This window comes from Meles meles, chromosome 3 (assembly GCF_922984935.1).
Source record: "Meles meles chromosome 3, mMelMel3.1 paternal haplotype, whole genome shotgun sequence".
Taxonomy (NCBI): Eukaryota; Metazoa; Chordata; class Mammalia; order Carnivora; family Mustelidae; genus Meles; species Meles meles.
In genome coordinates, this window is record NC_060068.1 from 41173505 (window position 1) to 41201418 (window position 27914).

Below are 27914 nucleotides of genomic sequence, written 5' to 3' on the forward strand. Positions count from 1 at the left end.
AGACAAACATGGATCTTTTTTATTTTCTCTTTTTAGAGCTTCCAGTTAGTTCACCACTTTGTCATGCGGTTCTAAAAACTCTTCAGTGTTGGGAGCAAGTTCTTCTCCGACGACTTGAAATCCATGGTGGGCCACCTCAAAACTATATTGCAAGTCATACCTCTGAAGAGAGTTTGTCTGGGGGTCCTGCAATTCTCCGCCATAAAGCTTTGCTAGAACCTACAAACACTCCTTTCAAGTAGGTTGTCCTGTGGATCCTGTTTTTAAGTCAGAGTTTTACTAACTCAGAATGTTATCAATTAGTACTTTAAAAATATTTAAGGCCTCCTCTGTCTGCTTTGCAGTTCTTGGCCCCTATCTTGGTCTTTGTTTGATGTATATTGTAGGCTTAGCAAACATTTCCTGCAAAGATCCAGAGAGTAAATGCTTTAGGCTTTGAGGACCCTGCAGTCCTTGTTGCTGCTATTAAACTGCCAGAGTAGAGTGAAAACAACTATAGACAATAAGTAAACAAATGGACATGGCTGTGATCCAATAAACTTTATTTTCGAAAATGAAAGGCAGGCTGAATTTGACCTGTGGGCCATTGCTTACTTCTCCTACTCTGGAGCAGTGCTGTTCATAATGTCTAGTTAGCAAGCTGTTTTATCATCCGTGAAGAGATGAAGCATTTGCATGAAAAGATAAATCGATGTAGTGCTTACATCATCAATAAAGTCTTGTTACAAAATGTTGACTGAATTAATATACACTGACTGTACTTAGTGGCTTAGTGACATAGTTGATTGACGTTATTTCGCAAGTTCTTACCTTAAAGAGCATCAGTAACAGAGTTCTTGGAATGGTATGAGTTCACAGGCCATTTGAGTAGCTCTGCTTCTAGATCTCTTCTAGTAGTGATCTGTTTTTGGTAGATACTGTGTTCCTGGGTCAGCCAACTACAGCTTTGAAGCCACATCCACCCATCCTCCTGCAATGTAAATAAAGCTTTATTGGATCACAGCCATACCCTTTGATTTTAATATTTCTTCTGGGTGCTCTCCTATCGGTGACTGAGTTGAGTGGTTGAAAGATAGCTCACAAAGTCTAAAATATTTACCATCTGGTTTTTTAAGAAAAAGTTTGCAGACTGTCACCTTCAATGGTATTGTCTGATTCCAGTTAATTTATTATTATAAACATGTTAGAGCACAAAGGGAATGTGGTCAAGTTAATCAGAAATCTTCAAAGTGTATAATTAAGTATCCTGTCCCTGTAGATCCAAACACCATCTGGCACTGTCCGTGAAGAGACTATGGCAGTACTTGGTGAAGCAGGAAGAAATTCAGGAAACCTTTATCAGAAATATATTCACAAAGAAAAGATGTCTAAATGAGGTCTGTATAAGTGAAAACCTTTTTACTCTAGTATTAATGAAGTCTTTTTTATTATGTAACCATAAAAAATAAGTTGCATTTTACAGACTTTTAAAAAAGCTCACTTTTATATCATAAACATTTATTATGCAGTTAGTAAATAGAAAAAGTGATTGAAAAGGAGAAAGAGGGGGTCAGTATTTTCCTAAATCAAGTTAATTTAAAGAAACTAATTCAGATGTATTTGGAGCTTTTTCCCCCCCAAAAAGATACTGTTTGTGTGAAGATTCTACATCTTGTTTGCTGTGTTTTGAGTTGTCATGAGTGCCTGTTTGGGAGACAAAGTAGAAATTCCCCATGATTTTCATATGATAGTTAAAAGAAGTTTATCTTAGATGTTTAACTGAAACTAGGTTGGTAGACTGAGAACATTTCAAATATGTACATTTTCTTTCTATTCTTTTGATTATCCTTCTTAATGAAATTTTTTAAGCACAATTTTTAAGTTTACTGTAGTTGATTATATTTTGCTATTATCATTATAATGATTATTTTTCTCATTTAGTTCATTGCTTTAAAAAGTTCCATTTTGATGATATGGGGAACTTGCACCTGAATGTAAATTAACATATTACTTCTTTTTTGGGGACAGTATTGGTGTTAAAAAATACTGGGTAAATTTAGTAGTGGACTTGGTGATGGTAGTAATTCCTTACGTCCTCATGGACTAGTAACAAAGAGTTTCAAGACCAGCAGCTGGTCTGTGGATCGCATTTGAGAAGCATTGAACTAGACTTAAAGCAAGCTTTGTATGGTTTCGAAATGGGAGGGAAAACAAGAAGGTATTTCACTTGGAGAAATAAGGGAATAGAATGGCTTCTTTTTGCTAACTTCGTTCTTTTTTTTTTTTTTTTAAATTTTTTTCAGTACAGTCGACATACAGCGTTACGTTAGTTTCAATTTCAACTTAGTGACTCAGCAAGTTTGTGCATCAGAATGGTTTCTTAATAGACAAGTTAGCAAAAAGCAAGATGTCATATAATCTTAATGAATAAAAGGGAAAATTACATAGATTTCATTGCCTCTTGGTTTAAACACTGTTTTATAAGAGGCAACTGCATGCACTATTATTTAGTTTTGCCAGATTATATATTTGAATTAGCCAAGCCAGGAAATAGACATAATTTTTGGCTAACTTAGAAAACTTCTGACTATGTACCTTAGTGTGACATTGAAAACTAAGCCAACAATAGATAAAATAGATATAATACAAATGAAGTATTTTTATTTTACCTTATGTAAGACATATCTTAAGTATTGCACATATGAATTACCATTAAACAGTTCAAGAAAATTTTGGGATAAATAAAATTTAAAATATACTGGATCAGAAACGAATTAATTAGGGTGTATTTACTGGTAAGGTAATGTTTCTTATTTTATTTTAAATATGTCCTTGCCTAAAATAACGTATCAGAAGTCAAAGCATTCTCACAATAATTTATAAAACCCTGCTACATTATTCTGTATAAAAAGTATGTTTACTCTGTTATTTCTTTGTTTTTTTGATGTAGCTTATAATATGAATATGAACGTTGGCATAATTTCAAGTACAAAATCTTGTTTTTTAAAACATGGCCGTATTTGATTAATATAGGTGTAAAAATAAAAACATTTCTCTACTGCTGATATAATCATTACATCTGGGAAATTAAATAGTTGTCAAACAAAACAAGAAGCTGTTATACCACTAGATTGTTTAGCTAAATCAGGGAATAGTATCACTAAGGAAAGAGAGTAGCATAAGCCAAAATGCATAAGGAAGGATAACCAGTAAATAAGTATAAGTACACCTTTTGATCCCTTTGCTATTTTATTATTAGTTTTCTTAGGAGTTTTATGATACCTTAAGAAAATTTTAAAGTTATTTTTGTGTTATTATTTTAATCAAAAGCATGCTTATGGATGTTAGACTAAAAGCTTTATAATTATCAGTAAGCTAAATATTTTCCCTGAATTTTAGGTTTTTTATCTGCAAAAATGAGTGTAATACCCCTTAATCTGCTGTGTTTTGACCAGTAAATCTACCTTACTTAAAACCTGGCATGGTTAATGGTAGTTACTAGAAATTAGTTATTACCACTTTATTCTTTCTTAAATTTTATTTTCATTTTTTATTGTTTTATTCTTGATGGTGATATTCTTAAAAATAGTGACATTTTGATAAAGGGAATATGAAAATGAAAAATTTATATGGGGAATCAGAGATTGGGTAGAATTAAAAAGAATATTAACTTCATAGAATTAGTATATTATTTAATCTTTACAGTTGACTAGCTTATTTTTATTATTAACAGAATTACCTTCCATCTCTTTTTCTATAAAACGATAATTGTATTTAAGTAGCTTGAATCCAAGTCACTGTGACTTTTCAGGTGTTTAGGAAATAGATACCAAACAGGCCCAGTGTTTTGGATGGGAGGATTCTGAGACTGCTGCTGTTTGTTTCTTTATTCCTTACACATTTGAAAATGAAATTTTCTCCATCTGATGTTAAAATTTCAAATCCTGGTATATCCTCAGATCTTTTCTTTTTATATACTGTATTTTTAAAATAGAAGGTCTTTCCAGTTTATATTTATTTTGAAATTAAGTGTAGATAGCTGCAGATAGACTATATCTGAATGGTTTCCAACCAGAAAAAAATACTTGACAGCTATCATCTTTTTCCCCTACTTAATATTTCTTTTTTCTTTCATTTTCTGAGAACTAAAGGTCTTGAAGCACTTCTTAACAAATGCTGATATCCCCTTTTAAGAAGGATGTGTGCCTTCAAGCAGTTTATTGACTATTTCTGGCTAAATAAAGAGAAAGAATTAGAAGCCTTGAATTCTAAATGTTCTAATCAGGAGGTTTTCTTGAGGAGTGAGATACCATGATGGAGACAAGGCATAGTAGTGTGTATGAAGAAGAGCAAGCTGACTTTAATTATCAGGTTAGAGTACCGTGGCACCAATAGCTTTGAAATTTATAACGTTAGAACTGTGGGCTCAATGTTGCTTTAATGTCAACATTTCAAAATCAGTTAAGTTGGTTAAAATTTCTTCGGAGGTGAAATAAAATTTATGGTAGTGGTTAATGAGTTTTGAGGCATTAAATTTTCTCCAGCCCCCCACCAATGTACCCCACACATGCTTCTTTTAAGATGTATGATATTTAAAAGGTAATAACTCAGTCCAGTATTGTTTTCTAGTAAATTCGGTTAAAAATATAATTTTAAAAAATACCCCAGTATTTTGCATGTTATATCTCGTCTTTACTCTTTGTCATGTGGTTATTCTTTCTTGATGAAGTCATTAGAGGACAACTGTGAAACCATCAAAAATTCTATGATGGAGGAGCCAAACATGAATAAGGTACAAAATATCATTCAACTGAAATTAGAAATTGCATTCTTTAACAAGAAAAACAAACTGTTTGCATTTTAGTTTTGAACTGGACTTTGTCTCCAACGTAGTTAAATTGTTGTTCCCTCAGATTACTCTTCTTTGGTTTCAACAAATACGCAATCATAAAAATTATTTGTTATGTTAATAAGAGAATGCAATTTTAAAGGGAGTTGAATGTAACCTGTTTTGGCTACAGATTTTTCTGAGTAAATACAGCTGAAGTTCTTAATAAAATGTAATTACAATAGCCATTATAGAATTACAGTGGTACTGTTCTATTTCTACAAGTGTCACTTTTGAAGTTAACGTTCTCTCCTGTGATGTTAATTCCTTAAAATATATCAAATACTCTTATGTAACATTTATTTTTCTGATAGGAATAGCATATAGCACATTGTCTTGTGTGTAATAATGTCTCATAATACTTGAGGTCAAGAGCAAAAATTGTAGGGATTTGTATAATCATGAAGTATCTCCCAAATGTCCCATGATCATACATTCAAGTATGACTTTTATTAAGTTGGTATTTAACTCGTGTGTTTCTTACTCTGATTTTAAGTCCCTCCCAACAAAGTAATTTTTAGGGGGAAAATTTCTCGAAAGATATTTTTTTAAGGCTACCAATTCCCACTGTTAATTCTTTCTGTAAGAAAATCTTTTGGTAAAAATAGGAAAAATAATTCTATGCAAGTAATAAAAAGGACTGATTAGCTGTCAGGTGTACATTATAACTCAAACTTTGGCAAAATAAATTTATGCATTTCATACTTTGGAAATGTCTACTGACCTTTGGGCATTTTAAAGAGTATAGTTGAAACTTTTAATCAGTTAACAAATTCTTGCCTAAGTAATCATTAATTACTAGTCTGTACATTATCATGAATTCTCATCCAAAGATTTTTCTTTTCACACTATTTATAAGATGTTAATAATCAGAATGTGGTATTTCTGTAGTAATCACACTACTTCAAAAGGTAGTCATTCTGTTTGGTGTGTTAACATCATTGTTAAATAATGTTTAAATAAAACAGAATTGTTTAAAACAGGTTTATTAGGTATACCTGAGTTAAAATACCTGCACATATTTATTAAAGTGTATGTATACACTAAGCCATAACCACAATCAAGAAAACAAATACAGTCATCACCCCCAAAACTTTAATCTCCCTCTTCCTCCTTTCCTCCTACCTCTGCCCTCTTTCACTGCAGGTAGCTACAAATCTGCTTCCTCATGTTATAGATTAGTTTGCATTTTCTAGAATTTTATGTAAATGGAATTACACACAATGTCTTTTTCCCCCTAGCATAATTGAGATTCCTCCATATTGGATATTTCAGTAATTCATTGCTTTTTATCGCTGAAGTGTATTCATTGTATCATTGTACCATAATTTATTTTTGTACCTGTTGGTGAACACTTGAGCTCTTCCCATTTCAGAACTATTTCAAATTAAGAATGCTCAGAATCGTCATACGCAGGTCTCCATGTGTGGGCATAGGCTTTCATTTGTCTTGTGCAAATGCTTAGGAATGGAAGCATTGTAGGTGTGTGGTTAACTTTTTAAGAAACTGCTCAAGTATTTTCCAAGGTAGTGGTACCATTTTACCGCCCACCCCCCAGCAAGCAGTGCATGAAATCTGACTTGCTTTACCTCCTCACCACTACCTGGCATGCTCAACCTTTTTATTTTAGCCATTCCAGTAGGTGTGTAGTGGTTTTAATTTGCATTGTGCATCTTCTTGTGTGCTTGTTTATCACTTGTAGAACTTGTTGTTTGAAGTATCTTTTCAAATGTGTTTTTAATTGGGTTGTTTCTTAATAGAATTGTTAACAGTTATTTTTTATTTTAAATATAAGTCATAGCTGATTGGCCGATATTTTCTCCTACTCTATTGCGTGTCTTTTATTCCCTTTACAATTTGTTTTAAACAGAAGTTTTTAATGGACACATTGGACCTCATCAAAATTTGTTCTGTGTATGGACATCCTTTTTTGGTGTCATATCTAAGTAGGCTTTGCCTAAAAGTCACAAAGATTTTCTCCTGCTTTGCTCTAGTTTGAGTTTTATAATTGGTGAAGATTACTTCCATTACTGCAACTTTCCAATGGAAAAGAAATTCGAAGTTCTACCCTACAAAGAAATCAGAGCACAAAGGCATTGTTTAAATCCTACCAAAAAATTTTTGAGTCATTTTTTTATATGGCACAAAGTATGGATTGCCCTTAATTTTTTTTTAATCTGTGTATTCGTTATTCACCACTGTTGCCTCAAAAGATTATCTTTTCTTCCACTAAATTGCCTTTTCCTCCTTTAAAAAAACCAAATGACATATATGTATCATGGATTTTGTTTTGACCATTGATTTATTTATCATTATACTGATCGCCCACTGTCTTACTGTATTGACTAGAACTTCCAGTCCAATATTGAACAGAAGTGGTAAAAACAGACATTTTTATTTTGTTGCTGATCATTAAGTATGCTGTTTTCTCTAGGATTGTTTTAGATATCCTTTATAAGGTTGAGGAAGATTTTCTGTTCCTAGTTGTTGAAAGATTTTAATCAGTAATAGATGTTGGATTTTGTCACGTGTTTTTGTTTTTTTGTGGGGTTTTTTTGTTTGCTTTTTGGGTTGGTGTTTTTTGTTGTTGTTTTTGCTACTATTGAGATGTTCTTGTTTGTTAATACGGCTAAATAGGATGATGGATTAGTTTATGTTAAACTGACCTTTCATTCTCTGACCAAGCTTCCTTTGGTCATGATGTGTGTGTTTGGTTGTTTTTTAATGATAAATCTTTTAAAAATTTTGTTAAGAACTTTTGCATTTATGTTAATGAGGAATATTAGTTAATGGTTTTCTTAATGTCTTGGAGTTCTTTTTTGGTTTTAAAACTAAAGCTGGAGTCACAAAATGAGTTGGGAAATATTCTCTTTAATTTTTTAGAAAAATTTGTGTAGAATTAGTATTATTTCCTACTTAAGTGTTTGGTGGAATTCACCAGAGAAACTATCTGGTCTTTTATATACACAAATTCAGTTTCTTTAACAGATATAGAGTAAGTCAGGTTATTTATTTCTTCTTGAGTGAGCATTAGTAGTCCATGTCTTCAAAGAAATTTGTTTGGGGTGCGTAGGTGGCTCAGTTGGTTAAATGTCCAACTCTTGATTTCGGCTCAGGTCATGATCTCAGGGTCCTGAGATCAAACCCCTAGTCAGCCTCTGTGGTGGGCATGAACTTATTTGGGATTCTCTCTCCCTCTGCCCCTCCCTACTCTGTCCCTCTCTAAAATAAATAATGGAATTTATCTGCTTCAAGTGTCAGATTTATAGGTATAAAGTTATTCATAGTAGTCCCCTATTTTTTAATACACAGTGAAATCTATGGTGATGTCAACTTTCATTTTTCTGCTAGTTTTGAAAACAAAATTACTTCCTGAATATTTTTACTTCCTAATATTTCGAGTATTGGTGTCCTTTTATGTTCACTTGCAAGCTTCCCATTTCCTTACAATATTCCTTTGATACTCTTTAGATCTCCTTTTACTTTATGTTTTGTTTTATTATATCATTAGAGTAGTGCTGAAGTAATCCATAATGTTCACCTTCACATTGTAGAAGGTGATAGTAGCTGAAAATTACTAATGAGACCTAGAGTCTCGGGTCAGCTTTTCTGTAGATCTGTTGTAGGACCTTGAGCTCCTTACATCCTTGAAGCCTTCTTTACTAATGTATAAAATTAGGGTTGATAGTTTTAAACATGCTGACTACTCTAATTTAAACAGTAGGAAAGTCCTGAATTTAGTTTGTTGTGGTCCTCTCTTCTTCATTTCTTAAAGGAAGCTCTGTGGAACCTGAACATTATTTAGATCAGTTCCTGTATAAAATTTCTTTTTTTATTATTGTGGTAAAATATACATATAAACTTTACCATTTAATTCTTCTGAGCATACAGTTGTGTGCCATTAGTTCATTCATATTGTTGTGTAGCCCTCACCACTGCCCATCTCCAGAGTTTTTTCATCTTCCCATACTGAACTGCTGTCCCCATTAGAAAGTAGCTCTCCATTTTCTCCTCCCACCTCACCTGGCCCGCCAGCCAGGTCTATCTGTCCGTCTCTATGAATTTTCCTGCCCTGAGTATCTGTATAAGTGGAATCATACAGTATCTGTCATTCTGTGACTGGCTGCTTTCACTTAGGTTACCATTTTGTAGTATGTATGTAGTATGTATCAGAATCTTCTTTGTTTTTAAGCCCAACTGGTATTCCATTCCGTATGCATCACATATACTGTATAGCCATTCCTCTGTCAATGGACATTTGGGTTCTTTCCATCTTTTGACTGTTTTGAATAATGCTCCTGTGAACATTGATATACACGTACCTGTTCAAGTCTCTGCTTTTAGTTCTTTTAGTTATATACCCAGAAATGAAATTGCTGGACTCTATGGTAATTCTGTGTCTACTTTTTGATCTGCATGATCTCTTAAAATCTCGTTTAGCAGTAGTATTTAGATTCTTGTTTCCTCACATATCCAGCCCAATCAAATTTTAAAGCATGGCCTGAAACCTTACATTATAAAGCTTACATTAACCTTTACATTAAAACCATATTCACAGTGGGTTTTTTTTTTTACTATGATTTTATATGGTATGGCCTTTAGCAAATTATATTCCTAGCACATGCAAGTTCTCTTTTTTTAGCTGACCATATTGTGTTTCCACTTCCTTCCTTGCCTACCTTAGATTTCATGATCCATCATCATGATCAGTCCTTTACAGAAACCCTCAACCCTTTTGTACTCTTCTCTCTCTGCCTTGAATATTCTCAAACCTGTTTACATGTAGCTTTTTGTCTACTCTGTGCCACTATAACTGAACCAACGTTGGGTTCCATCCTCAGTGAGTCACACACTCCTGGTTGAGTTATTGCACAGCAAAAACTTGATTTGCAGCAGATAAGGAGATCGTGGGGAAAGGCTTCCAAAGCGCTGCCTCCCTGAGCAAGGGTGGATAGGTTCCTTTTATTTAGAATTAGAATGCATGTTTAGATGGGGAGGTCTGGTCATCCTGTGTAGAAATGGGCGTAAGGTCACACATGCACCTTAAGGAAACCTGCCCATACACTTGTTGTATGTTATGCAGATGAGGCATGTACTCCTCCCTGGGCTGAGGTTTAGTACTAAATGGGGTAAGGAAATGGGGTAAAGGTAGTCATCCCCATCCTAGAGGTCACTCTGTGGTCCACCTCTTCAGGCAGAAGTGGGGAGTTAAGATCACACTGGCCTGGGTGGCCTGGGCCAGCTGGAGGTCTTGTCACAGCAGGCACTATTGCTGGAGGGGCACTTCTGCTTTCCCTTGGCCTGACTTAAGAGATAAGGGGGAAAGAAGAGCTGAAGAAAAAATGTGGGACTGAGGTGGGGGAGTATAAGCAAGTGGGCTGTAAAGGTCAGGTCTAGCTGGTGACATATTCACCCAAATAGCTGAACATGGATGAAGAAAAAGCACAAACCCCGGGGGCTTGCATTGAAATTTACAGCCACAAATCCCAAACTAAACTACCTGACAACCAAAATTAATGACTCTGTAGTAAATTTGTTTTCTTGTTCTCTTTTCCATTCTCCCCACTTTTGCCCTCTTTCCTTAAACTTCCAATATTCCTTGCTGTTTGCCACGGGTGACCTTATTTTGCCATCAAAATAAGTGCAGGAGATTTAGACTAATCTAATCTTCTCATCACCAAATCTAACTTCTGCTCTATATGCAGATACTTTGTTCTGCCTTTTCTTTTTTTTTTTTTAAATATTTTATTAATTTGACAGAGAGAAATCACAACTAGGCAGAGAGGCAGGCAGAGAGAGAGGAGGAAGCAGGCTCCCTACGGAGCAGAGAGCCCGATGTGGGGCTCGATCCCAGGACCCTGGGATTATGACCTGAGCCGAAGGCAGAGGCTTTAACCCACTGAGCCACGCAGGCGCCCCTGTTCTGCCTTTTCTAACACTACATAGGCTGTCACTTTTTGTCCAAGACCAGAACTTCCATTTATACATTGATTCTATCTCTTCTTTATCTACCCAAGGACTTTGCTTCAGTAGTTATCCTCCCTTCCTCTACCCTGATAAATAGTTATCTTTCTCTTAGATTATTCTTAGCATAAACAAATATATTTTATTGTCTTATTTTCAGATGAAAACCAAAAGACCTAGCTTTGAATCTTGCTACTCTCACATTTCTGTAATCCCCCATCTAGGAAAATTCATTTATAGAATTCCCTATAAAAATCATCAGGGCACCTGGGTGGCTCAGTGGGTTAAGCCTCTGCCTTCAGCTCAGGTCATGATCCCAGGGTCCTGGGATCGAGCCCCACATGGGGCTCTCTGCTCAGCAGGGAGCCTGCTCCCCCCCCCACCCCGCCTGTCTGCCTGTCTCTGTGCCTACTTATGATCTCTCTCCGTCAAATAAATGAATAAAATCTTTAAAAATCATCAGAGAAGACTTGAGAGTAATGTTGCACATACCCTGTGGAGGAACCATCCAGTTTAAGGAAGAAAACAATCAATTCAGTTGAATGCCTCTGTGAATCTTCCCCAATGGACTTCCGTCCCTATTCACCCATGTCACATGCCTCTCTAATGTAGTTACGTGTTATCTCCAGCCCACTGCACTGAGATTTTACTGGTCAAACTCACTCACCCTTGACTTCCAGGATGCTCAATTCAGTAGTCGGTTCTGTTTTTGTTTAATTCAGTTCTTCAGTATCCTTTGATACTGTTGACTGAAGCCACTTTTTTGAAACGTGGTTCACTTGGTTTCTGTAACATCATATTTGAAGATTAAGTATTCATAGTTGGAGAATGTTTCCTCTTCTGTCAGACTGTTTCCTGTTCTATGGATTAATTGTCAGTATTTTTTCCCCCCAAATTACTTCCATATTGAATTGGTTTATCTTTTTCCTTTCTTGGAAACGTTGGGTGTCTCAGGATTTAGTTCTCTAAGCTTTTCTCTTCTCTGTCTTTACTTTCTCCTCATGTTATCTCATGGTTTAAATACCATCCACAGCTAGCTCTTAAGTTATAACTCTTAAATCACTTCCTGAACTCTGGACTTGTCTTATTAATCCAAGAGCTACCTTTCCCTGAATGTCTAAACACAGAATTTTCTTTCTTCTCCTAATCTTAATCCAAATCCCCACTTTTTCTTCACTTGTGTCTCATTAAATGGTACCTTCAGTCACCCAGTTATCAGGTCTGAAATCTAGAAGTTATCCTTGCTTTTTCTCTTTTTGCTTTTACTGTAATTTCAGTCCATTAGCAAAATTTATCCCAATTCCCACCACTTGATTGGATCGTGATTCCAGTCACGACCACCATTGCTACTACCCTAATCAAATCCCCTTTTACCTCTCACTCCAGCTGCTAAAGTAGCCTCTTAACTGATCCGGCAGCCATTCTCACTTCTGTATACTTTGCCTCACAACATCCAGAATTATCTAAACCCTGTGGTGGCTTCCTAGCTTTAAAATAAAATTTGAACTCTTTATTAAGGCTTTTAAGGCCCTTTACATGCTGAATCCTGCCTGGTCTCCAAGCTCATTTCCTACCACTTGCTATTGTTCTCAAATTAAATATGCAGGGACACCTGGGTGGCTTAGTGGGTTAAGCCTCTGCCTTAGGCCTTCAGCTCCCAACTCCCCTCTCCCATCATAATCCCAGGGTCCTGGGATCAAGCCCCTCCATCTGGCTCTGCTCCACAGGGAACCTGTTTCCCCCTCTCTCTTTCTGTCTACTTGTGATCTCTGTCAAATAAATAGGTAAAATTTAAAAAAAAAATTAAATATGCATAAGCTTTTGAGATGCTAAACATCATTCTTTCCCCCTCCCTCCTGTTGATTCTCACACAGGTGATCTTGGGGCCACAGTATTAAGAACTAAAGTTTTATTAAATCTAAGTAATGAGAGGACAAGAATGTATTTTCACATTGAAGAAGATTTTTTGAAGTTTATGCTTATTCGAGCTTTCTTTCCCATAAATGTAAAGTTTGAAAAAGCTCTGCAGGTAAAATGAATATTTTCCCCCTCACCTACCCATTACCAGCAAATAACATATTCCTCTGTGGCCTGCAAATATCATTTGTCTTTCTTTCCATTTTTTCAAAATCCAGTAGTGCACACTTAGTATGCTTTAGATAGTAGGCAGATAGGTGATTAAGTTGGGATTTTGTCATAAAATTACAGAATTTGACATTTTATACATTTGATGAGGCTCTTGTAGCCAGAGGTAAGATTTTCCTCAGAAAAGAAGTTGACCCTGAAATCACCCGCATGTTTGCCAAGCACTGAAATTGTTTTATGTTTGTTATCAGATTGTATTTTAAATATTTTATTTATTTATCTGACAGAGATCACAAGTTAGGAGAGAGGCAGTGGGGGGCGGGGGGAGCAGGCTGCCTGCTGAGCAGAGAGCCCTAATCCCAGGATCCTGGGATCATGACCTGAGCTGAAGGCAGAGGCTTTAACCCACTGAGCCACCCAGGTGCCCCCAGATCATATTTTAGATTAGAATATATTTGACATCTTTATATTCAGTGACTGTGAGTTTTGTTTGTATATAAGATTATTTCGGTTTGGTTATCTTTTTTTTTTTTTTTAAGATTTTATTTATTTATTTGACAGACCGAGATCACAAGTAGGCAGAGAGCCAGGCAGAGAGGGGGAAGGGAAGCAGGCTCCCTGCCTAGCAGAGAGCTGGATGTGGGGCTTGATCCCAGGACCCTGGGATTATGACCTGAGCCAAAGGCACACTGAGCCACCTGGGCACCCTGGTTTGGTTATCTTTTAAGACTCAACTTTGCCATTCAACAGGCTTCTTATTTGCCATTTTTAAAAATAGTGCTAACTCACTTTTGTCGGTCAAACAATGGGCAGGCATTGGTGATGTTTTTGTCTAAACTTTGCAGGAATTGTATTTGTTATATTCCCTTTTTTTTAAAGATTTTATTTTTAAGTAATCTTTACATCCGAACTAGGGCTCAAAATCCCAACCCTGAGATCAAGAGCTGCATGCTCTACTGACTTAGCTAGCCAGATGCCTCAATTTTGTTAAATTTTGTCAAATTAATAACTTCTGTACTTCAAAATGAGTTGTGAACTATTTTATACTAATTCATTTTAAAGATTGAAGGTTAGGTGGTAAAATAAGATGAAACAATCCTCTTAACGTTTCTAAATCTTAATAATTGTCTCCTCCTTTTACTTGTTTATTTTTAGTAAATGTTAGTTTTATACAGTATTCTCTGCTGTGTTCAAAGGCCTTGCATATACCTTCTCTGGGGTAAGCAGAAGGTTGATATATTTCCCTCAACTAAAGTATATCAAATTGTGGTTTATTCATCTATTAAAATGACTACTGACCTGGGCAAATTACTATGCCTTTCAGGGTTTCAGGTTGTTTTTCTTCTTTGTTTTTTTGTTTTTATAAAATAAAAGTTGTTTTAGACTAGGAGTCTGTAAACTCTATTTAGCTGGCCTTATTTGACTCTTCTTATATTGGCAGTGAAATAAGAACGGTCCTTATATTTTTAAAAGGTTGTTTAACAAAAAAAGATCAATATGCAACAGTGATCCTCTTTGGTATGCAAAACCTAAAAATATTTACCTTTTGACGTTCTAATATTTACAAAATATTATCCAAGGATTATAATGCTAAGAAATAGGGCAAACAAATCTTTTTTTAATAATAAGAATATCTTGATCCTTTAAAGTTAATTCATTTGTGTTAATTTATTGGGAACATAATTAATTAATGAAGTCGTATATTGTATAAACTGTCTTTTTATATATGGGAAGGCAATCTGGAAAAAAATTTATATTTCCCTGGTCAAATTAGTTTTGTTTTAGGGATAATTAGCATGTAAAACAGTACCTTTGGCTAGGAAATGTCTAAAAAGTTTCTTAAAATAATTAATGCAAGTATTAAATGACAAATTGGGATATGCTGTTTTTTTCTATGACTAAAATCACTATATTTTTATATTTTCTTTCCTTCCATTTAGATAGAAGCAGACTTGGGATATCCTGGAGGTAAAGCAAGGATTATTCACAAGGAATCTGATATCATTACTGCTTTTGCTGTTAATAAAGTAAGTGCATAGACTTTTTATTCTTGGTTATTAAGTATTCATTGTTGAAGAATGTCTACTATTATGTCAGTTTATTCAGTAGTAGTAATTCTCTTTCTCAAAGCTAATTCTCACTGCCTAAATTTCAATTTGAGTAAGTTCCTTTATTTTATAAAATGATTATATTGCTTGATAATTAAATTTATTGGATATGTAGCAGATAAAGTAATGTTTTGTTACTATACAGAAAGAAATATCAAATATTTATATATGCAATAGCCTTTAGAATTTCTACAACACATTAAAGCATTTAATCTAAAAAAAGGTTGTTTATTTTCCTTATATGAATATGTTGAATGTGGTTGTTAATATTAGATCAAATTCAAATTTTTACATGACTTACAGAAATTCTCACTCATTGACTTATACCTACCTTAGCTGTGTAACTAGTTTGTTCTTTACATTCCTTAGTCTTCTACATAACATGTTCCTTAAAGCTGTCTGTGAGCTCCTTAAAAAAAGAATAGCCTTAGATATACAGTCGTCCTTAGTCAGTTTATTTTAGGGCGCCTGGGTGGCTCGGTGGGTTAAGGACTCTGCCTTCAGCTCAGGTCATGATCTGGCTCAGGTCATGATCTCAGGGTCCTGGGGTCGAGCCCCTCATCGGGCTCTCTGCTTAGCAAGGAGCCTGCGTCCCCCTCTCTCTCTGCCTGCTTCTCTGCCTGCTTGTAATCTCTCTCTCTCTCTCTGTCAAATAAATAAATAAATACATCTTTAAAAAAAGAACTTACTTTAATCACTTTCTTCTTCTTTCTTCCCTAAATGCCTTGCTGCACAGTTTTATTTGCATACACACAAATACACCCAGACACATAAGTACGTATATCTCCTTTTTCACATATTCCTAATTTTTAAATAATTTTTAAGTATTATTTTAATAAATACCCTACAGCATTATGCATTCAGAATCATTTCACCAGTTGGTTCTCCATCTTCCTATGAAATATCTTTCTTTTCTTTCATTTCTCCTAGGTAGTTCCTCTATCCTTCTGTCTTCATCTTCCCTTTGTTCTTTGTCTCATTTCCCTCTTATACACACCCCTGAACAGTGACTAGCTCTGTTGAAGACAGGCAGGTTTGGAATGAGCCCCTTAACCAGGCAGTTCTCCTGTTGCAGCATCTGTGCAATATATGGTATAGTATATGTCAGTACAAATAGAAAGCTATTGTCTGCACCCAACAGCTATCTTCCTTCCCTTGAAAAAATATGATGTTAAATATTCTGTGCTGTAAAACAAGCTCACTTCTTTTTCTTTCTTTCTTTTTTTTTTTTTTTTTGGATATATATATATAAGTAACTAGTAATAAACAGTCATCCACATATTATATAAAATCTCTTGTTCACTGTGCAAGAAGAGTGTACCTGTTTAATTTTTATTTCTCCAGATTATCGTTTTACAGCTTTTTAAGTTTGTAGATGAGAAATAATACCTTTTGCTTTAAATTCCATTATTTTAAAATGCTGATGAGATTGAACTGTTTTCCATTTGTTCAGTTGTGAATTATCTGTGTTAAGAACTGTGAAAGGTCTAAGATTTATTACTAATAACAGAAGCATTATCCAGAATATCAGCATTTATGCTGTAGTTCCCTGTGTTAATATTACAAGTGGCAGGGAGGGGGCCAAATGATAACTGCACACAGAGTATGTTGTGTTATAGGAAAGGAACACTGAGTTTAGGGAACCTTAGTTTTCTCTAATGTACATTAAGGGTACCTGCCCTATGATCTGGAGGGAGATGCTATAGTCATGTAGCCATTCTGCAGAACAAACAGCAGTCAGTAAGTCACTCACCGGACATGCAGAAACAGAGAGACCTGTGGAGAATTATCTCCAAGCAGTCTCATTACATCCTTTTTCCATTTATGTCTGGGTATTCATTTTTTCCTTTTGTTTTTGTATTAGCATTTTACATAATGGAAATGTTAATCCTATTTTCTCTTTGCTGTCAACATTTTATTTTCTCTTTTCAGTTCTTAGATGTTTAAAATTTTATATCATTTAATCTGACCAACTTTTTAAATTAATATTTATTTATTTAGTTTAAAGAAGGATAGAGAGAGAACATGGGGGTGGGGGAGAGAGTGGAGGGAAAGAGAGAACCTTTTTTTCCCCCAAAGATTTTATTTATGTATTAGAGAGAGAGCACAAGCAAGGTGAAGGGCAAAGGGAGAAGCAGACCACTAAGCAGGAAGCCCAATGCAGGACTTGATCCTGGGATTCTGGGGTCATGACCCGAGCCAAAGGCAGACACTTAACCAACTGAGCTAGGGAGAGAGAGAGAGAGAGAGAGAGAGACGTTAGCACTGTACTTCTGTCTCATGACCCTGAGATCACAACTTGAGCTGAAACCAAGAGTCAGACACTTAACGGCTGCACCACTTAGGTGCCCCTACAGTATCCAACTTTTAATTTTTGATTTATTCTGACAAACTTTCCCTACTCTTTTTCTGTCTACCCCTATATCTTTCCATTGTGACCCTTTCCCAAATTCTGTTTTTCTTGTTTAAGCCTGAAAAGCTTTAGGTGAAAGCGATACTATCTTATTTGAATATTATGCTTTTATTTCGTTAGTTTGATGTTCCTTATCTCTCTCTACCTTCTAGAGCTTCTATCCAGCACCTCCCTCCACATTTCAGAACTGTGTAAACCTTAGGGAGATTGTACCACACTAGCAGACCAGAGAGAGAGTGCTGGGAGAAGAAATAAAGTGGTACATGCATTACCATTTAGAGGAGGCTTTGTGTTAGGTGCTTTTGAGTTCTTAGAACATAAACATATCTCCAAGCTCAAGCGGATAATTATTACACTCAAGATTTAATTATTAAAATTAATTTTAAGTATTCATTTGTGATAATGCTGTCTTTTCTGCATCCTAAAGTTTCTAGGAGCTATTTTGTAGTTTCCATTTTTAGAAGTGGCCCATATACATGTTGTGCTTTTTTATTTAAAAATTATGATATGGGGGCGCCTGGGTGGCTCAGTCGGTTAAGCGGCTGCATTTGGCTTGGGTCATGATCTTGGGGTCCTGGGATCGAGCTCTGCATCGGGCTCCTGGCTCAGCGGGGGTGTCTGCTTCTCCCTCTCCCTCTGCCTGCTGATCTGCCTACTTGTACTCTCGTCAGATAAATAAATAAAATCTTTAAAAAAAATGATATGATTTGTTTTTCAGGCAAATAGAAACTGCATAGCAATTGCATCAAGCCATGATGTTCAAGAACTGGATGTTTCTGGAATTCTAGCTACACAAATCTATACTTGGGTAGATGATGATGCTGAAATGGAAACCAAAGGGTACTTTTATACTTTGTTTTTAATTCGTTAACATTGTGTTAAATGATATCCACAGAACTATAGCTTCCAAAATATTTTTAGAGGAGTATTCCTAGATTGTGAGTATGGTGGGTACTGATATGATACAGAATGGAAAAGGGGTGGCAGGCACTTTAAAGAAAGGAACCAAGGGTTAGAAGAGAGTAATTTCAGAGATTCTGCAATTGTTCACATATGAAGTTACTATCTCCGAGTTAGGAGTTAAGAGCTGAAGAAAATTTTAGAGGGAAATGCAAAAGCATATATTAGAGCTTTCAGGAATAAAGGAAGAAATGAAGAACTAATGGGTTGCTCTCATTCCGGTTGACGTTCCTTTGTAGATCAGAAGATTTCTTGGTTATACATGCTCGTGATGATTTAACAGCTGTGCAGGGTACAACCCCATATACACATAGCAATCCTGGCACTCCAATCAACATGCCTTGGCTTGGCAGTACACAGACTGGCAGAGGAGCATCTGTGGTATGTAGAGTTCAACATAGTATGGATAGGGGTGTCTCGATGGTTCAGTCAGCTGAGTGTCCGACTTGATTTCAGCTCAGGCCTTGATCTCAGGATGTGAGTTCAGGTCCCGCACTGGGTTCCACGCCGGGCATGGAGCCTACTTCAAAAACAAAAACAAAAACAAACCCCACACACAAAGTAAAAATACTGTGTTTAACTGTCCCTTCCCCCCCGTAGTTTAATAGATAAAGGGTGATTTAAACATATTTTTTAAAAATCCTTAACTTTTTAGTAAGTCATACTTGCTGGAAATTATAAATTTAGATTGTGAAGAATAATATGTATTTTCATGTGAAAAAGATAACAAAATTATTTTAAATAAATAATTTAAAATAGAAAGAGCTGTATTTTAAGAGCTGTATTTAATTATTTGAAACTTACTGGTACAAATCAGGCATCAGCAAGCTGTGGTCTGTCGGTCAAACTGTTTTAGTGTAAACGTGCTTGAGAGTAGTGTTGACTTTTTTCAGTGGTAGGAAAAAAAGTCAAAAGAAGAATGGTATTTTGTGACAAAAAAAATTATATGAAATTCAGATTTCATTATCTATAGGCAAAGTTTTATTGGAACATAGCCACAGTTATTTGTTTGCATTTTGTCAGAGGATCTTCTTGAGCCCTGATTAAGATGTGATCCATGTTTATCCCTTAATGAGATTCTTTTATTAATACTTAATGATGCATGGAGTCAGAGAAACCCAGGACCAGTAATTCTTTCAGTGACTTTCTGGTGGTATGGTTATTTTTATTTTCCTAATTCCTGTAGAATTTTTTCCTTGGCCTCCCCATCCCCGCCAACACACACACTAATTTTTTTTGAACTAATTAGTAAGGGTAGTTATTTTAGTAAATGCTTAATCATCCTTAATAAAACCTGATAGTATTATATATTAATGTAGTTCCTCTGTTGCTCATAAAACCTTATTTTTGTTCATATAACCTTACTATGCTCTGAGATACCTGTCGAGATGGCTGTTATAATCACTCCTACTTATTATTTTTCAGATGAAACTTAAGATCCAGAAGGGTCTAGTGATTTAACATGGGTCATTATCTCAGATTTTTGGTAGAGCTTATATTAAAGTCTTCTATTCCTCCTACTTAGTTCATTGATTTCAGGTAGGAGTGTTCAAAGTATTGAAGAGTTTGAAAAGCAATCTAGGAATTATTCAAGTGAACTGTCTTGGTCATTTATAGTTCATTTTTTCCAACTGACAGATACATTAAAATTCACTTATAAAACCTACTGATATTATCTTCTTCTAAAGGAAAACTTAAAGAGAATATACAAAATATATAAAAAGAAATAGCAGGCAGTTTCTCCAACTCCAGTTTCGGAGAATACAATGAACTTTTTTACCAGTATCTTGCTGGTCTCTCTGCTTCCACATTTGCTCCCTGTGTTCTGGATACAGCAGCCAGAGTTGCTCTGTTCTAAAGGATCATTTAGGTTGCCACTCTGGTGTTTAAAACTTTCTGATTTCCCAATACAACTTCAAAAAAACAAGTCCTTAAGGTGGCCTCTGTGGTCCTCTGTGATCTAACCCCTGCCAGCCTCTGCAGCCTCATCTCTGATCATTCTGTACCTGATTCACTTTGCTGTAATTACAGTGGCCTTGAGAGGCCACTCAAGATGTCTCTTGAGAACATCAAGCTCATTGCCCTGTCAGAGCCTTTGCCTTGCTTTCTGCTTCAAATGTTTTTGTTTTTGTTTTTGTTTTCTTTTACCATTCAGATCTCATGTCAGGTTCTGGGGGATTTCCCTTACTTCAGTAGTGATGGCATCTGCCCCTCCCCACTCTACCTGGAGTCACTCTGTATGTCATTATTATCCCCCATTTTATCTTCTTTAATTAGTTTATCAGTTTTGAAGTTATCTGTTCACTATTTGTCTTTTTTAACATACTCTGTAATGGAAACTCTGTGAGAGATCGTTATGCCTGCCTTAGACACTGATGATCTCTAACTAGAATGGCGTTTATCATATGGTCAGTGCTCAGAAAATACTTGTTTTTACTCCAAAGCATTATAATACAGAAATTTACCTTTGTCATTCTTATTAGGATAGGACTTCATTTCTATCTCCATCTTAGTAGGACCCCTTTTCAGGAGGGGATCATTGTGATTTGTTAGGATAATTAGTCTAATTGGTCCCACTCCTTCCTCAAGAAAAGACACTGGTATTACCAGGTGGTTCTTTTTTATAAGGATCTTCTAAAATAAGTTATGATTTCTTTCCTTTATATGTTCTCCATATGCTCTTAGAAATTTTATTAAACCTGTGTTTATGTATTTTTTGCTTATGGTTTTACTTTGATACTTTAGTCAGAAAGAAAAGTAAAAGAATAGGAATATTTAGGCATTTCTTTAATTAAAGGAACATGAGATTTCAACATCAAGTTTGTTAAACAGAGGTAACATTCAGCAGGTTTTTGTTTTTTTGTGGAGAATTAATGAAATATTTTCTTAATTCTGTTGCTTTATTGAATTATTAATTCTAACAAAAAAGAATACTTGTTATAACCAACTTCTGCTGTTTTGTAGTAAAATTACAACCATAACCATCTTTCAGTGTTTCTGTCCTTCAACACTTTTGCTGGCTGGCTCTCTTCCTCCCTACCCAATCCCCACTTTACTCACAACTTTAGTCTAATGGACAATTTAAAATCCACAAGAAAAACAACACAAAAAAATCTACTCAAGACTGATACTGTGAAACTTAGGATAACATATAATTGTAGTTATGGTGCTGTATAAATAGGAATTGTTCTAGTAATTAAAATTATCTCTTTAATTTCACTTAATCTTATTTGGCAGGCTACTTAAATCATTCAAAACATGATTTAAAAATGGATAAATAAAAAAATAGATGAATAGTTCCACACTATCAGTTAAAAATTTATATAATTTTCTGTTTACCTCTTTTTTTTTTGTTTTTTCACATGCTTCTGCCTATCTTTTTAACCTTGTACTATTCAGGATTTTTCCAATAAAATTAATGGGATCAGAAAAGAATTGGCAAGAAAGGAGGTAAGACTAAATTCTCAAGGTGAATTTGTTCTTAGAGTCAATGATGCTGAAAATGTATGTACACTTAAACGTGAGAGAGCTGAGCTATTAAATTTAATTTCTGTTATTACATTTAGTATTTTTAGCACCCACAATGTTCAGTAGGAATCACATAAAAATAAAGAAATAAATGTTATTTGAATTACCTGTCACATTTTGTATTTTTAATCCTACTTTTTATTGTAACTATTGAATAATGATTTTTCTTTGTTAACAGATGATTAAGAAAGCCATTAATAATGTCAGAAGAATGACTTCTCATCCAACTCTTCCTTACTGTAAGTTGATAATAATTAGCCAGTGTTCTAAGGAATTTAAAGCAGGTTTTTAGTTTCAGTTGAAAGGTAGTCAGCTATTTTACTTTTTTTTTTTTTAGAGAGAGTGTCTACTAGCAAATAAAAACATTTCAAAATTGGATAACAATAGAAAAAGAAATTTTCCTGAATTAATAGAGAAGGCTAACTTGATGCAGTAAATCTTTACTGCATTTTTACATATTTACAAATATGTTGACTGCATATTTCTAAGTTAGAACATTTTAGTTTTGAACATTTCTGGACACTTCATACAATTAGAAGTTATAGTCATAATTAATTGTTTTAATAATGGGATCACTCCCATCTTTTATTACATAGATCAGAACAATACCTTGGACACTTCTTGGCTCATCATAGTCACTTTGTGTTTTATTAATATTTTGTCAGTTTGCCTTTTATCAGACACACTAATAGTGGGCAAAGGAAGTATCTATTAGTAAGTTCTTACACTCTCAGGGAAGATATATTATTTTCAGTTAATATTCTTGGGAATTTCAAAAGTTTTTCTCCTTTAACAAAGAACTTAATCAATGGGGAATTTATTTGGACATATTGAAACAGAGGAAAAACAAAAAGACAACTTTAAAAATACTTGTGCGTTGGAATAAGCATTCATATTGGCATCTCAATATTCAAGTTTTCTTAATATGATTTTTAAGTTATGCCTCTCATCAAGTTGCCCCACCACACAGTAATAAGCACAGCGCCTGTTAATTAAAAAACATTCATATTCCTTCAATTTTGTAACATATAAAAAATTATGCTACTTTTATAATGAGAGATATTCTGATAAGATACATTTGACAAAACCAGTGTTCTTTTCTACTTCACTGTCCTAAGTAGTACAAGCAGCTGTTATCAAAATTGCATTTCAGTGTCCAACAAAAGGGTTCAAAAGAGCTATGTATTTAAAATGAGGAGAGTAACTTCTATTACGGATCCTAACGGTGTGAAATAATGTAAAAATTAATCAGTGTTTTTACTGCATTGAATCATTACTACTGGTAATTAACATAAATTGAGTGGTCCATGTTAAGCATGTTTCTAAATGATTCATATGGATTATCTTGTTTACTTCTCATAGCTTTCTCTTAACTTACATATCATTATTCCCCTTTTACAGGACAACTTGAAATGGGTTCATGGAGATTAAATAAGCTTCCTCGTATCATAAAATTAGTAAATGGCAAAGTGATGAATTAATAATTACTTAGCTTATTCACATCCCTCAGTGAAACATAACACATTTGAGCTATCCGGTCAGTCAGAATAACTATCAGAAGTGATTTTTTTCTTTACCATGCATGACATTCAAGACTTTCTACAGTCTTTTTTTTTTTTCCAGAGAAAATATATAAATTTAAACATTAATAGTAGGACTGATAAGAATTGGCTCTTTAGTTCACCCAGAAATTTGTTAACTGGTTATTACATAAAGTATTAAAGGCTATTAAAAGATCATTTCAAAGGCTATTAAAAGATAATTTCAAAAGGAAATAAAATTTACAGAGGTCTGATTTGCTTCTGTTATGTAGTGTGAGGGTATATTCTGAGTCAAATGAAAGTACATCAAAAAACTGTTTTTAAGATTAAAAATACTCAAATGAAATTTCATGACAAAGGTAAGTTCATGTAAATTGACTATGATTCATTTCAAAGGTATTTCTTTCATAAAGGTCTTCACTTGGATTCAAAAATAAACCTTCCAAAGATGACTAATAAATTTGCAATTTTTGCCCTTTATAATGCAGATCTGACAGGAGCTCAAGATGGAAGTGTCCGAATGTTTGAATGGGGCCATTCTCAACAAATAACCTGTTTTCGATCTGGTGGCAATTCAAGAGTTACTAGAATGAGATTTAACTACCAAGGAAATAAGGTAGTATATAAAAATATAAATGGGAAGAGGGCTTGATTATTTTGGGAGTTTATAAATATTACTAGTCTGTGTTTCTGAAGAGAGCAGTTGAGTGAGGTGATGATAAATTATTAATCTATATGGATTCTTCTTTTATAAAAGTCTCTTCAAAGAACACTTACATTCATTTCATTCTGGAACAACATCTATTTATGGGTATGCATGTTTTGTGTGTATATGTGTGTATATATATCCATTAAAATTCACTTAATGATGCTTAAGGACCAACTGTTATAGGACCACGAAATATATTTTTGATTAAATATTTCTACTTTCTTTGTCCTCTGGAACCTACTCAAAGTATGGTCAAGTAGCAAGTAATATCTGGGAGCTTATTAAAAATGCAGATTATTGTGCTCTGTTCGGCAGCACATATAATACTAAAATTGGGATACAGAGAAGATTAGCATGGCCCCTGAGCAAGGGTGACACACAAATTTGTGAAGGGTTCCATATTTAAAAAAAAAAAAAAAAAAGGCAGATTAACTGTATTGCAGACCTACTGAGTCACCGTCTGCATTTTAACCAAATACTTTTGTGATTTGTACCTACATTAAGCTTTTGAGGACTGGTCTAGAGCAGGGCATCAACAAATCATGGCCTAACTACATTTTATTTGTAGTAAAGTTTTATTAGAACACAGCTACCTCACTCATTATTACTTTCCTATAATTACCTTTCCACTACAACAGCAGAGTTCAGGAAAGTGAAGACTTTATAGATGGCAAGGCTAAAATGTTTACTATATGCCCATTTAAGAAATGGTTTTTCAACCCTGCTCTAGAATATCCCTTACTGTCCTTACTTCCCATAATCCTGTTTTCTTCAGACTGCCTCTCTACACCCCTGGTATCTCACTATCACTTTAAACAACAATTACAGGGACATCAGCCTGCTCTTTGTCTTCAGAACCATACTTCACTAAAAAGACACAGTGCCCTCACAGATGGTCCATCTTGCCTTTCCTTTTCTCTCAACTTCCAAACCTTTAACTCTCCTCACGTGTTGTTTGTATCTTGGTGTGTTGCCGTCTTATTGCCTACCACATTTATCACTTAGCAGTGTTACCATTTCACAAAAGTCGATGATAATTTTTCAAGTAGATATGAAATAAACTTTTGTGAGTATATGGTTCTTAATACCAGTTGGCAACATTCTTTGCTCCTTAGTGGGAAGTTGAGGGGACTTAATCTAGAAGCTTTTAGCATTCCACTGTGATTTCAGTTGTGTAATGTATACTTTAGTGCTTATGCTTTTCTACTTTGGTTGTCAGTACTGTATTGCTCCTTAGCTAGGCTCTGTACCTCAACTCTTACCTTTCTAACGCATCCTTCATGTTGCCAACACAGTTATATAACTAATCATAGAATTATATGACCACACTATAAGGGAGATCACATTACTGGTTCTTTTCAAGAGCCCTTCAAGGCTCCTCATTGTATCTAGAAGACCATATTCTTTAGCACGGCATTCAATACCTTCTGTAGTCTGAATTATTTTGTAGATTTAACACTCACTATAGCTTTCAACATAAATTTTAAGGCACAAAAAAACTATTCTTCATTACCTACCCAAGTATATTTAACAATCAACTTACTGTCCATTCACCATAAGCATGATGAAGCCAAACAGCACAACAGCTAAGCATGGTGTCTCCCTTAGTGTAGGGAAGCCTACTATGCTAAATAAAAAAGAGGACAGTAATCCTGGTTAGTTTGTCAATTATGAACAGAAATGGGCTGCCAAAAGTTAATGAGCCTAAAAAGAGGCATTAAGTGGAATAAATGACCTGTGAGCAACAGTTCCTCAGATCCAGGAAGATACTGCATTCTAAAATAAAAATAAGCTGCTATGAAGTAAAACCAGTAGAAGAGAATTCTTGGAAATTTAAAACATGTGATTCCCAAAATTGTGTTAGTAGAACAACTAGTCATTATAAGGGCTGAATCGCACGCAGAATGGAAATAGTTGAAAATCTAGTTTGTTACTGGAAGAACAACTTAGGAAATTATCCTTTGGTAAAAATAATACAAGAAACAAATTAAGACTAGACCAGGAAAACTTAAAAAGACATTTAAAAGGTATTTCAGAAGAAGAAAAAAAATGATGGAATAGAAAGAAGCACTATTTCAAAGGAATTAATTAGAATAAAAATATTCCCAAATCAAAGAAAAATGAAATTTTTGAAAGGAAAGAACCTACCAAGTACTAGGCAGAAGTATTGAGAAATATCACATGCCTAGATACATCCTGATTATTTGATTTTTGGTTTTTTAACCCAAGGTTAAAGAGAGCTTCTAGGAAGGAGGAGGGGTAAAATGATTACTTAGAACCTCTCCATCCCTCCCCTCCAATTTAATGGCATTCACCTACTCAAAAATAAAGATTACACATAGGAAAGCAATATTCACAGAAGTCTGATGGACAATGAATGGGAATTAGTTGTCATTATCTGTCCAAACAGTCATTCAAACTTGATGAAAAATACATTAAAAAATGTATTTTTAAGTGTGCAGAGACATAACATGTTCCATATATCCTTTCTGAAGACCATATGTATGTCTTCTCCAGAAAACAGGATAAATCACAAAAAGGATAGACTTTAAGAAAATATCTGTAACATTCTTTGTGGATAAACAGTTGGATAAACAATGAGTTACTGTTCCTAATATTCACCTTCTCAATTTTTTAAAAAGAAAATAGAGTAGATAAAGGATATAATCAAGTCAGTTTACAAAACAACTATGCCTGACCAACAATCCTAATAATTGAAGAAATACATATTAAAATTAGCCTCTTGTCTGTATACCAACAAATATTTAAAATTTTAGTAATAAGCAGTGTTGACTAATGTATACGAAAAATAGGTGTATGAATTGATATTACCAGTTAGCATTAAATTTTAGCTTCTCCTGCCAGTGTTAAATGATGCTGTTTGACAAAGCTTTCCCATTTCTAAATATCTATCCAACATAAATACTCAAATGTTTATATACCAGAATATTTATTTATTTTAAAGATTTTATTTATTTATTTGAGAGAGGGAGTGAGAGGGAGAGACACAAGAGGGGGTGGGGAGAGAAGCAGAGGGACAAGCAGACTCCCCACTGTGCAGGGAGCCTGACACTGGACTTGCTCCCAGGACCCTGAGATCATGACCTGAGCCAAAGGCAGATGCTTAACCAACTGAGGCCACCCAGGCGCCCCTGTACCAGAATACTTAAAGGAGCACTTGGTATTAGGGAAAATTGCAAACTGTCCATAAAGGAAAAAGCTTTTAAAAAAGTCATAATACAACATATAGTTTAACACCACACTGCACAAGAATGAAGTAGATTAAATGTACTAATATGAAAAGATGGCCATAACAGGTAAAAAATGTAATTGTAGAACTGTATATTTATTATGATTCTCATTTTTTAAAAAACCCTGTGTGAATTTTGGACTATTCATAGAATAGATTTGAAATGGAACACATCACATTGTTAATAGTTTCTAGATCTGGAGATGGGAGAGGGCAAGAGTCCAAAGTAGACATTCTTTTTATTTATAAACTGAATATGTTATTTTTATAACCTAAAGAAAAAAAATGCTTAGTCTTCCTTATCCTTTTATATCTGTAACATACACTCCCTTATTGGATAATTTTGGCATTTTCTCAATCAGATTACCCTGAGTTCCCATAGTGGGAATTATTGCTTTGTTTCATTTTACTTTCTACTCTTATCGACACATTTTTCTTATATATTTCTGGAAGTCCTTATTTTTTCTTGGTCATAATGACAGTTTTCTA

At 34.6% G+C, this 27914-nt stretch overlaps 1 protein-coding gene and 1 non-coding gene across 5 annotated transcripts in view; both read left to right on the forward strand.

Moving 5' to 3' along the window:
* The window catches only part of DMXL1 (Dmx like 1), a 132790-nt gene that overhangs the window by 91735 nt on the left and 13141 nt on the right, over nt 1-27914 (forward strand). Inside the window, exons 32-40 of one of the 4 annotated variants that reach the window (XM_045999093.1) lie at nt 37-238; nt 1259-1376; nt 4709-4771; nt 14857-14943; nt 18156-18277; nt 18637-18778; nt 21797-21847; nt 22104-22164; nt 23955-24082. In XM_045999093.1, coding sequence (XP_045855049.1) covers nt 37-238; nt 1259-1376; nt 4709-4771; nt 14857-14943; nt 18156-18277; nt 18637-18778; nt 21797-21847; nt 22104-22164; nt 23955-24082 — 974 coding nt within the window. The remainder of the gene's footprint in view (nt 1-36; nt 239-1258; nt 1377-4708; nt 4772-14856; nt 14944-18155; nt 18278-18636; nt 18779-21796; nt 21848-22103; nt 22165-23954; nt 24083-27914) is intronic. The other 3 variants (XM_045999094.1, XM_045999095.1, XM_045999097.1) reach the window with 3 other exon arrangements.
* On the forward strand, nt 24475-24581 carry LOC123939495. The gene has a single exon (XR_006817876.1). It is a non-coding gene; the product is annotated as a U6 spliceosomal RNA (small nuclear RNA).